Raw genomic sequence first — 12452 nt, forward strand, 5'->3', positions numbered from 1 at the left:
ACACTAAGTGCAGAGCAAGCCAACAGTTACCAACTTGCAAAGACCCATATTCTAGATTACCTAGGGTACACATATAAACACTATAGACAGACATTTAGAGCTATTGAAATGCTAGATTGTAAAAGGGCTTTAGGTCTTTCTCTGAGGCTTAACAAAGCTAGCTGAAAGATGACTCCAACCTTGCCTTGGTGACCCGTGAGCACTCTTCACGGAAATCATGAAGGAGCAATTTTTGGAAGTGGTCTCCAAGAATATGAGGGGCTGGATCTGAAGGCAAGGTTGCCCTAGCCTGACACAGGCACTGGAAGTTGCTGAGGCCTATTTGGATGCACAGGGTTTGCTAGGGGAAAGTAAACCTGACCCCCCAGCAAAGCCTAAACTTTAAGGGAGCACCCACGGGTAGTGAAAGGCATTGACCTTAGGAAGTCACCCCATAAAAGTCCTGTCCCTCCAGGCCCCAGACAAAACCTGCCTAGAGAAGGGCCCAAATGTTACATATGTGGGAAAAGCAGACATACCCAGTGGTTCTGTAGGGAAAAGAGGAATTTCATAGCAGCTCGAAAGCCCAACAGTTATGCAAGGGGAGAATGCCAGGTACAGGTTTCTGTGGCCAGGAAAAGGGTCTTTGCCCTGGTAGACACAGGGGCAGAGCAGACTGTTATGTCCCAGCAGTTCTGGAACCAGATATAGAGGGAAGGCTCTTCAAAAGGTAGCACTGGAAAGGTATCCATCTTATGTGTCCATGGGGATATGAGGGAATATCCTTTCCACAGAACTGCTCTTGAATTCAAGGGAAAGGAACAGAACTTGGAACTAGATGTCTTGGATTCTGTTTCCTATCCCTTAGTTCTAGGAAGGGACTGGCCTGATTGAATCCGTGTAGCAACCCAGGCCAGATGCCCAGAGGACAAGCAACAGGGCAGTCTTGTAGGTCCTGATAAATGGGTACTAGGAGCACAAGTAAGAAGGGGGAGGGTCCCAGTAGGATTACCTGATTCCTAGGAGATACCAGCAGCGGGAAAACAGTCGGAGGCAATGGTGCCCTACCATTAGGTGGGTGGTTCTATCTGATACAGCTCACACCCCTACGCAAGCTTATTCACAAGTGGTGGGGTATGATTTATATGCCACTCATGAATAGCTATTTCCCGCTAATAGGAGGTCCCTGATATATACGCACTTGCAAGTTTCCCCTCCACCGAGTTCCTACCTGAGAATAGCACCCGATTGGGCTTGGCCATGCAGCACTCCCTGGTTGTGGCTGTATTAGACCCCGACTTCAGAGGCAATTTAGCTGTATTAGTAGTCAACCAAGGGATCGCTGACCATAGAATTCAGCCTGGAGGTTGCATCACTCAAATGGTTTGCAAATGCATTTGGCATGCTAGGTTGGAGAGCTGGGTGCACCTCCCCAGTACAAGTACAGGACAAAGAGGGTTTGCTTCCACAGGGAATGGACACCTTAATGGACCCCAGAACCAGAAATATGGGGAATATAGTGGGAGAGCAGGAAAGAACCCCTGAAGCTAGGCCCCAGGCATCCAAGCTCTGGGAAGGAGCCTGTATGACCCAGAAAGAGGACAAGAGATAGTGATCTTGAAAGGAAATCTGGAGGAAATGGGGAAAACTCAGGTTGCTCAGTGGAGAAAGGAGCTGGAAATGACCCGTCAAGAATGGGCTGAACTAAGCTCTGAATAACTGAAGGGAAGTGGTCAGTCAACTAAAGATTTCCCACAGGGATCTTGTGGAGAAACGGGGGAAGAGTACCTAGTTCAATGTCAGCAGCAGACAGAAGCTCTCAGAAACTAGATGGCCCAGATCAGTATCCAGCTTTGACAAATCAGAGAGCAGGTAGCCAGTAGCTAGGCCCAACAGCAAGAAATGAGGCAGTGTCTGGAAAGGATGGAGATGCTTCAGGAGAAAATTACAACAAAAGAGGTTGAGGCAGGAAAGCTAGACAAGCAAGGCCATACAAATAGTGCCCAACAAGAGCGGCACTCACACCAACTAGAGAAGGTTAAGGACTGCTTGAATGAAGTAGGTGAAGATGTAAATAACTTACAGCACCAAACTGACAAGATGAGAGAAGGGGAGTTAGAAGACATAGCGCAGGCTGTGTCCGCCCTGGCCAGTTTGGGAACCACTGATTTATATCACTTCAAATCAGCTAGCTATATGTATAGCACTATAACCTAAATTAGGGAATAACCCAGATTACTATGAGCACCTTGCATTCAAAATGTATTACAACAAAGAAGGGCAATGCTCTTTGGTACATGCTCATAAGATGTACCAAAGGGCCAATCTCATAAGCATGTACCAAAGGGCCAATCGCTGCCTGGCTGGCCCGGAACGTCCTCCCCGACGTTAGAATTGATGTCAGACAGCCAGAGTTGGTCGGTCCGCGGGAAACAAGCAGGGCGAATTCTGCGCCGGCCTATTTCCGATGGCCAGTGGCAGCCTTTCCCCGACGGTGGTGGCAGCATGGTGGTTGTGGCGGCGGTGGCATGGGTGAGGGCAGGAGAAAGAAAGAAAGGGGGGGGAGACAGGGAGCCAGAAAGAAAGAAAGGGGACAGGGTGAAAGAAAGAAAAAAATGGGGCATGGGGAGAGAGAGAGAAAGACAGACATACAGAAAGAAAGGGGGCATGGAGAGAGAAAGAAAGAAGGGGACAGGATGAAACAAAGAAAAAGTTGGGGGAGGGAATGAGGTCTGGAGGAGAAGGCTGAAAGAAGGGAAGAAATAATTGGCCCTTTGGTACATGCCCTTTGGTACATGCTCATAAGATAATTTTGGAAACGACCAGGGATACCAAAACAAACTTGGCTAACAAATGCAATCACAGAGAAAGTTGAAAACATATAGCAGACTTTAATCTCCTTTCTTCCTGCAAAACAACTTACCACATCCTGCCTTGATGTTCTCATCTTCCGCATTCTGGCAGTCCGGTTCCCCATCACAGAGCCAGTACAGTGGAATACACACAGGGCTACCAGGACACTGGAAAAACCCAGGACTACAAGTTTTCGTATCTGCAAATGTATAAAGTGGGATGAGGCTCTTACAATGTAAGTCTGTCTTGGTTGAGGTTTTTCCAGTGTTACCAACTCCTCATTCTTCCTCTCCTCAATACTGATTTCTGGCTAATTTCTGTTGAAACCTTAAGTGACCTTAAACTCTACGTTTTGGCGGCAGTATAAAATGGGGTGTTTGGCTATATTTATGTCATCTTATTTTTTTGCCTTACACTCTAAAGATTACATTCAAAACATGCACTTTGGATTATTTTTTGTTTGGTTTACAGTGGTTATATTTTTTCTATTTGCTTATGTTTGTGGTGGGTGTGATTGATCTCCCGCAGCAGATAAGCACTGTTTTCAATTTATTTGCATTGCACAGAGCCACCAAAGTTATTGTAGTGAAGGAGGGTTTTTTTTTTTTTTTTGCCAATGAGGTTTGCTACCCCACATAAAGAGATTATGTCCTTACCTTGATAATATCTTGAAAATAAGGTGTGTCATTTTAGACAAGCGGGTTATCTCTCCGTGGCCACAAGCCACATGCAGAAGAAATCCATTTTGGATTTTTTTTCTGTGTCCCTCCTACTTTCCTGGAAGCTGTATTACCGCCTGCAGTTAAACCCTTTCAGGACCATAAGGATCGTAGGCCAATTTTTGTGGTTTTGACGACATTTTTATGGTAAAAAGGGCTTGCAGATGCCAAAAAATTGATTTTTTTTGTGAAATATCATTATTTTTATTTAAAAAAATCACACTTCTGGCTTATGGACAGTGTGGCAAGTGAATCTTCTCGTCAATCTGGCAACGACGCTAATGAATGAATGTCGGAACCAGTTTGTTTACATAAAGGCAGTATCATATGGAATCCGTACATATCAAATTTAGAACTGTAGACTATCCCAATCAAAATTTATAGGATTTTAAAGTTATGGGACAAATATGTCCCTTGGTCCCGAAAGGGTTAATACCCAAGCAATGAAGCGCTCCATGGACACAACGTGAAGTTGGGACAAATTGGGAAATTTCCCAAACCAACCAACTGTTCTACTTAAACGAAATCCTTCCAGCCAAAAAGACTCAGATATTATGAAAAGTCAATAATACTAAGAAAACACTTTCACTAAGAAAAATGCACAATGTCGGATGGTCTATTAATAACACAGCTCAGGCTTAATTACAATTTAAAAACGGAGGAAAAAGCCTCAGACAAGGGCCCTCCCACCTCCACAAAAGATGGTTTGGGTGGAACCTTTAAATCATCTTTTGTGGAGGTGGGAGGGCCCTTGTCGGAGGCTTTTTCCTTAAATAAGAACATGAGAATTGCCGCTGCTGGGTCAGACCAATGGCCCAACCTGCCCCGCAGTCTGCTCACACGGTGGCCCCAAGGTCAAGAACAGTGCTCCAAATGAGTCCAGTCTCACCAGTTTAGCATGAACTTGTCCAGCTTTGTCTTGAAACCCTGGAGGGTGTTTTCCCCTATAACGGACTCCGGAAGAGCGTTCCAGTTTTCTGTCACTCTCTGGGTGAAGAAGAATTTCCTTATGTTTGTAATTAAGCCTGAGCTGTGTTATTAATAGACCATCTGACATTGTGCTACTTAAACAAAATAACACTTGAACGCTGAACCAACAAGTAACAGCTAACAGAAGCATCAAAGGAGCTCAAGTAGTACCCCGGGTAGACGCCAAAACATATTATACAGTATTCTTCAAGGCTCAAAGGGCTGACTGGCATCCAAGAAATCACTTGAAGAAGAGCGACCAAGATGATAAGGGGAAGGAACACCTCACGTATGAGGAAAGACTAAAGAGGTTAGGGCTCTTCAGCTTGGAAAAGAGACAGCTGAGGGGGGATATGATTGAGGTCTACAAAATCCTGAGTGGAGTAGAAAGGGTACAAGTGGATCCAATTTTTTTTTTTTTTTTTACTGCATCAAGATTTACAAAGACTCAATGAAGTTACAGAGTAATACTTTTAAACCCAATAGGGGGAAAATATTTTTTCACTCACAGAATACCTACTAACCACTACTACCTACTAACCAACACCTAACAGCCCCTACCCAAACAAATATCTTAAAAAAAATAAATAAATAAAAATTAATATTTAATAAACCTTTGTAAATGGCAGGTAGAACTAGAAGCAGCAAGACTTCAATCAAAATGGGTAGTTCAGTCACCGAGAGTACCCAGGGGATGGCTATGGTCCGAGTACAGATGGAAGGGGAACCGGGACGGAGGGCAGAGGTCTCTGTACAGACCGAGGCCATCCCCTGAAAGATGGCTACAGTCTCAACGCAGTAATTGATCAGCCGGACGAAAGCCTTTTGATGGAGCTGAGGAGCCTGAGAGAGGAGGTTCAGCGCTTAAGGAGCATCCGAGATGACGAGACCTTCATCGATGGAGTCATCCAAGAGCTGTCACAGATCACGGAACAGGAACCTGATAAGATCACCCTGGGAACACCCAAAGCATCCAAACCTGTTAACTTGAGAAAAACCGTCAGAATGCAGGAAGTTACTGGAGACGCTGACTCCTGGCAGCTGGTGACTTCCTCCACAGGAAAATGCAGAGGACCTAACTCTGTCTCTTTTTCTCACATACAGGGCAGCTCTACATCGACACCACAAATCGTCCTGAGGAACAGATATCAGCTGCTACAAGAAGGTCCTGAGAACGAAGTACGAGATGTTGTTCAAGAAGTTGTTCGGCAGACGGTTCCAGCTCCAGAATCAACAGTAAGGCCCACCCCTAAGAAGCGCAGAGTAGTGGTCATCGGAGATTCGCTGCTGAGGGGCACCGAGGGACCAATTTGCAGATCAGACCTACAATCAAGAGAGGTCTGCTGTTTGCCAGGGGCCAGGATCCGGGATGTAACCACTTGCCTTGACAGACTCATCAAGCCCCGAGACCACTTCCCCATGATTCTAATCCACGTTGGGACCAACGACACCGCCAGGATCACCCCGGACAGCATATCTGAAGACTTCAAAGCCCTGGGGGAGAAGCTGAGGAGGATGGATGCGCAGGTGGTCTTCTCCTCGATTCTCCCAGTGAGGGGCAAGGGCAGAGCCAGAGAGGATCGAATAGAGAAGGCGAACGACTGGCTGCGAGGATGGTGCAAGGAGATGAACTTCGGGTTCCTGCACCATGGAGAAGCTTTGCAAGGACTACAGGGACACGACGGACTACACCTGACCAGAAGAGGAAAGAATGTCCTTGGATAAATGCGAAATTAGAGAAAATTCATACTTGGTTAGATACTAATAGACTCGCCCTAAATATTAATAAATCCAATGTACTATTGTTTCCTTGGAAAGACAATCCTAAACTCAAATTCCCGATTACTATCAAAGATCATCCACTACAAGAGGTAATTAATATTAAAATATTAGGAGTTATCTTTGACCATAAACTTTCCTTTCATAACCATATCAGCTATGTTATAACATCATCTTTTTTTAGGCTTCGCCAAATTCGATCTGTTGCACAGTTCCTCAATAATAATTCCCTTAACATTCTCATCCACTCACTCATTATCTCAAAGATAGATTACTGTAACGCTTTGTTCAAAGGCATAGCCCAAAAGGAAATTAAACGCTTACAGATTATACAAAACACAGCCGTTAAGCTTATTTTCAAAGCAAAAAAATTTGATCACGTAACTCCACTTCTTAAGGAAGCTCATTGGCTTCCTGTTGCTCATAGAATCATCTATAAACTTAGCCTACTTACTTTCAAATCTTTATCTTTTAAAACTCCGGCCTTTATATATAATCTTCTAATCCCTTACATAACGAATAGGACTCTCAGATCAACTGATCAACATCTGTTAACAATTCCATCTCTTAAAATTATAAATACACGACGTCAATACATTTTCTCTGTTACCGCACCACAAACCTGGAATTCATTACCTTACTATTTAAGACAAGAATCTAACCTAGAAAAATTTAAAAGTAATCTGAAATCTTTTTTATTTATTGATGCCTTTATAAGTCAACAATAATTTCACTATAAAATAACTTCAAGATTATGTTCTCCTCCCAGCCTTATGTACTTTCCCTAAATGTTTTACCCATCTTTTTATGAAAATGTAACCTCATTCCCTCCCTTACCATAACTGTTTCTAGTATTGTTAAATAAGTTTTGTCTGTTTTGTCCACATTCTTAACCTGTATTATTTTAATTTGTAATTTTACTTTGTACATCGCTTTGAATTAAGATAAAGCGATTAATCAAATCCAAATAAACTTGAAACTTGAACTTGAAACTTGACACCGTCTAGCCTGCCTTCTTCACAGGGCTTTAAACTAGGCAAGTCGGGGGAGGGTACAGGCACATACAACATACCTGGCGAACTAAACTGCCAATACTTTTTTGGGGCTGAGGAAAGTAGTCACCGTAATTCTGGGTCAGGGGCGAGTACGAAAACTTTCGAATCGGGGGTATGTTCATATGACAATTATGGGTCACATTGTAATTTTGAGTCTAGAGGGAGCACACATTGTAATTCTGGGTCCAAGGGGAGTACACATTGTAGTTATGAGTCTAGGGAGAATACAAGTACACATTGTAGTTATGAGTCTAGGGAGAATACAAACAATGCTAAAGATGTTCAAGTAGCTCAAGCAGGAACATCCCCACTGAGACGTAACAAAAATACAACATGGAGGGCTATGTACGTCAACGCACACAGTTTGGGAAACAAGATCCTGGAATTAGAAACGGAAATAAGGAATGCCGACCTGGATGTGGTGGCAATATCTGAGACCTGGCTCACAGACTCCCACGGGTGGGACATGGTCTTACCGGGTTACAACTTGCTTCGCCGGGACAGGGAGGGCAGAATAGGGGGAGGTGTAGCATTATATACTAAAGATGACATTATGGTCACAAGAATCTCAGATGTCCAGTACACTGGGGAATCCCTTTGGGTTAATTTGGCCAGAGGGAAGGACAAATGCTTGTATCTTGGCGTAATTTACAGACCCCCAAGACAACATGATGACCTGGATATGGAAATAATTAGTGATATAGAAAATATCACCTTGCGTGGGGACGCAGTAGTGTTAGGTGACTTCAACATGCCTGATGTGGATTGGGATACACTTACCTCTGCTTCCGGCAGCAGCAGGAGGCTATTAAACTCTATGAAAGGAGCTGGTCTCAAGCAACTGGTGTTGGACCCAACAAGGGATCAGGCAATACTGGACCTACTACTTACCAATGGAGAAAGTGTCACAGAGGTCTCGGTGGGCGACACATTGGCCTCCAGTGACCACAACATGATATGGTTCAATCTTAGGAAAGGTTTCACTAAATCTACCACACTGACCAAGGTCCTCCAATTCAAGGATACAAACTTCAAAGAAATGGGAGACTTCGTTCACCAGGCGCTACAAGGACAAGCAGAAACCGATAGTGTGGAAGAAATGTGGTCGACTTTGAAAACCACCATACAGGAAGCGACAAACCACTATGTTAAATTAGTAAGTAAACGGCGAAGGAACAATAAGCCGAAGTGGTTCACTGTGGAGATCTCAGCCCTTATCAAGGAGAAGAAAAAAGAATTCATCTCTTACAAACAATCAGGGAAACAGGTCTCTAGAGCAGACTACTTGACCAAATCAAAAGCCGTCAAAACGGCAGTCAGGGACGCTAAGTTTCACATGGAGGAGTCTCTGGCAAAAAACATCAAGAAGGGAGATAAATCCTTCTTTAGGTATATCAGTGACAGAAGTAAAAACTCAGGCGGGATTGTACGTCTTAGGAAACCAGATGGAGACTATGTGGAAAAGGATTCAGAAAAAGCCCAACTATTAAATGAATACTTCAGCTCAGTCTTCACCCGAGAAGCGCCGGGACTTGGCTCAAGGTTAACAAGGCAATGGGGCCTGACAACCTACACCCCAGGGTGCTAAGGGAGCTGTGTGATGTCCTGGCGGAGCCACTGTCCAAGCTCTTCAACCTCTCCCTTAGGAAAGGCAGCGTCCCGTCGGACTGGAGGACGGCTAACGTCATTCCACTCCACAAGAAAGGCTCCAAGATGGAGACAGCAAACTACAGACCGGTGAGTCTAACATCGATAGTGAGCAAACTAATGGAAACTCTAATAAAACACCAATTGGATAAGATCCTGGATGAGGAGAATCTACGGGATCCCCGTCAACATGGATTTACAAAAGGGAGATTGTGCCAATTCAACCTGATCAGCTTCTTTGACTGGGTGACGGGGAAGCTAGATATTGGGGAGTCCCTGGACATCGTGTGCCTGGACTTTAGCAAAGCATTCGATAGCGTACCACACCGCAGGTTGCTGAGCAAGATGAGTTCTATAGGATTAGGTGACACATTGACGAAATGGGTTGGGAACTGGCTTGGAGGTAGGCTTCAAAGGGTGGTGGTGAACGGCACACCCTCTGAAATGACGGAGGTGATCAGTGGAGTGCCGCAGGGCTCGGTCTTGGGCCCAATCCTATTCAACATCTTTATAAGGGACTTGGCAGAAGGGCTTCGGGGTAAAATAACATTATTCGCCGATGACGCCAAACTAAGTAATGTAGTGGGCAAATGCACAATAGGTGATGTTTCAATGCCCGACAACATGATGCACGACCTACTCCTACTGGAGCGCTGGTCTAGGTCCTGGCAACTCAACTTCAATGCCAAAAAATGCAAAGTTATGCACCTGGGCAACCAAAATCCATGCAAGACTTACACCCTAAATGGAGAGATCCTAACAAGAACTGAAGCAGAACATGACCTAGGGGTGATCGTCAGTGAGGACATGAAGGCCGCCAATCAAGTGGAGCAAGCTTTATCCAAAGCAAGACAAGTCATAGGTTGCATACGCAGGGGTTTCGTCAGCCGAAAGCCGGAAGTCATTATGCCGCTGTATAGATCCATGGTGAGGCCCCATCTGGAATACTGTGTGCAATTCTGGAGGCCGCATTATCGCAAGGATGTGCTGAGACTGGAGTCGGTTCAGAGAATGGCCACCCGGATGGTCTCTGGACTCAAGGATCTCCCATACGAGGAACGGCTAAACAAATTGCAGCTATACTCACTCGAGGAGCGCAGAGAGAGGGGGGACATGATCGAGACGTTCAAGTATCTCTCGGACCGCATAGAGACGGAGGAAGATATCTTCCTTTTCAAGGGTCCCACGACAACAAGAGGGCATCCGTGGAAAATTAGGGGAGGGAAACTATGAGCTGACACCAGGAAATTCTTTTTCATAGAAAGGGTGGTTGATCGCTGGAATAGTCTTCCAATGCATGTGATTGAGGCCAGCAGCGTGCCTGATTTTAAGGCCAAATGGGATCGTCACATGGGATTTATTCACAGGGCGAAGGGAGGGGAGGGATCTATTCATAGGGCGAAGGTAGGGGAGGGACATTAAGGTGGGCAGACTAGATTGGCCTTGGCCCTTATCTGCCGTCTATTTCTATGTTTCTATCTAATAGTTAAGCTCTGGAATGCATTGCCAGAGGATGTAGTAAGAGAGGTTAATGTAGCTGGTTTTAAAAAAAGGTTTGGACAAGTTCCTGGAGGAAAAGTCCATAGTCTGCTATTGAGACAGACATGGGGGAAACCACTGCTTGCCCTGGATCGGTAGCATGGAACGCTGCTATTATTTGGGATTTTCCAGGTACTTCTGAATTGATTGGCTTCCATGAAGACGCGATACTGAGCTACATGGACCATTGGTTTGACCCAGTAAGGCTATTCTTATGTTCTTATGTAACAAGACCGTAAGCAGGCGCAGGAAGGACAGGGTAGGAGTCTAGAATGACACTTATCTACTGGAAAAGATATTATCAAGGTAAGGACATAATCTCTTTTCCAGTGCAATAAGTGTGTCATTCTAGACAAGCAGGATGTACCAAAGCAATCCCAGGAATTTAGGGCGAGCTGACTGCACTGGCTCGCAACACTGAGGAACCAAAGGCAGAGTCCTCTCTTGCCACAACATCCACTCTTTAAAATTTTGCAAATGTGTGGAGAGTGGACCAAGTTGCAGCTCTACAAATCTCCTCTGGAGAGACTGCCATAGCTTCCATGAAGACTTTCCCTGAAGACTGTCCTTAGCTTTCGTGAAGTCTCTAGCTTCCGTGCCCTAGCTTGAAGAATTGGAAGAACTGGGATAGATTAAATTACACTTTCTGGTGAGAATCTCTGTGTTATACTTTTAAAATGGAACGTTTGATGGCTATACAGCAGGGAAGTTACTGGAAATTTCTGAATGTTTGGGAGCCATTGGCTAAATTTTGTAAGGAATGATAACTAACTTAATTTTACTGACCTTTAAAAATACACATCCAGGGTGGAAGGGAGGGGTTTGCATTGGAATTGATTCGGGGATTATTTTAGGTAGTTTCTTTTTATTTTTTTTTTAATTCTTTATTCATTTTCAAAACTTCAATTGTGCACAAAAGATGATGCATTTACATAAAATATTATCATTACAGCACAATATACTTAATAGAACCCTTTCAGGACCAAGGGACATATTTGTCCCATAACTTTAAAATCCTATAAATTTTGATTGGGATAGTCTACAGTTCTAAATTTGATATGTACGGATTCCATATGATACTGCCTTTATGTAAACAAACTGGTTCCGACATTCATTCATTAGCGTCGTTGCTAGATTGACGAGAAGATTCACTTGCCACACTGTCCATAAGCCAGAAGTGTGATTTTTTTAAATAAAAATAATGATATTTCACAAAAAAAATCAATTTTTTGGCATCTGCAAGCCCTTTTTACCATAAAAATGTCGTCAAAACCACAAAAATTGGCCTACGATCCTTATGGTCCTGAAAGGGTTAATAGAATAAAGACAAGACTTATTTTCCCCCACCCAATTTCCAATTAACCAACACCTCATAAAAATACCTGTAAACAACCCATCTATATCTCTTAACCAATGCCAAAACATACCCCCTCCCCTTCAGTGTTCAAGTGTTATTTTAGGTAGTTTCTTGTGGGTATTTATTTTCTTGATTACTAGGTGGGAGGGTGGGGGAAATAATTGCTTATTACTATCTGTAAGTTTATTGTGCTTTTCTTGTAATATTATATGTACATGAATTATTTGCATGCATAATTGTAGTTTGGAAATTTAATAAAGATTTAGAGTGCCTGAGCCTCTAGACCAGTGGTTCTCAACCCTGTCCTAGGGGACCCCCAGCCAGTCGGGTTTCAAGATATTCCTAATGAATATGCATAACAGAGATTTGCATATAATGGAGGATACAGGCATGCAAATATGTCTTATGCATATTCATTAGGGATATCTTGAGAATCCAACTGGCTGGGGGTCCCCACTGCCCTAGAGGTTCTGGGTCTACTATCAGGTAGGCACTTGAGGCGATGGTCCACCACAGAATTCATGAGATCATCTAGGACTTTGCCAAATAACAGTT

The 12452-nt window shown here is 43.9% G+C and overlaps 1 protein-coding gene across 1 annotated transcript in view; it reads right to left on the reverse strand.

Annotated features, from left to right (window-relative positions):
• The window catches only part of LRP1 (LDL receptor related protein 1), a 777705-nt gene that overhangs the window by 176682 nt on the left and 588571 nt on the right, over window positions 1-12452 (reverse strand). The window contains exon 52 of the mRNA XM_033939435.1: window positions 2903-3031. Within this exon, the coding sequence (XP_033795326.1) occupies window positions 2903-3031 (129 nt within the window). The remainder of the gene's footprint in view (window positions 1-2902; window positions 3032-12452) is intronic.

This window comes from Geotrypetes seraphini, chromosome 3 (genome assembly GCF_902459505.1).
Source record: "Geotrypetes seraphini chromosome 3, aGeoSer1.1, whole genome shotgun sequence".
Taxonomy (NCBI): domain Eukaryota; kingdom Metazoa; phylum Chordata; class Amphibia; order Gymnophiona; family Dermophiidae; genus Geotrypetes; species Geotrypetes seraphini.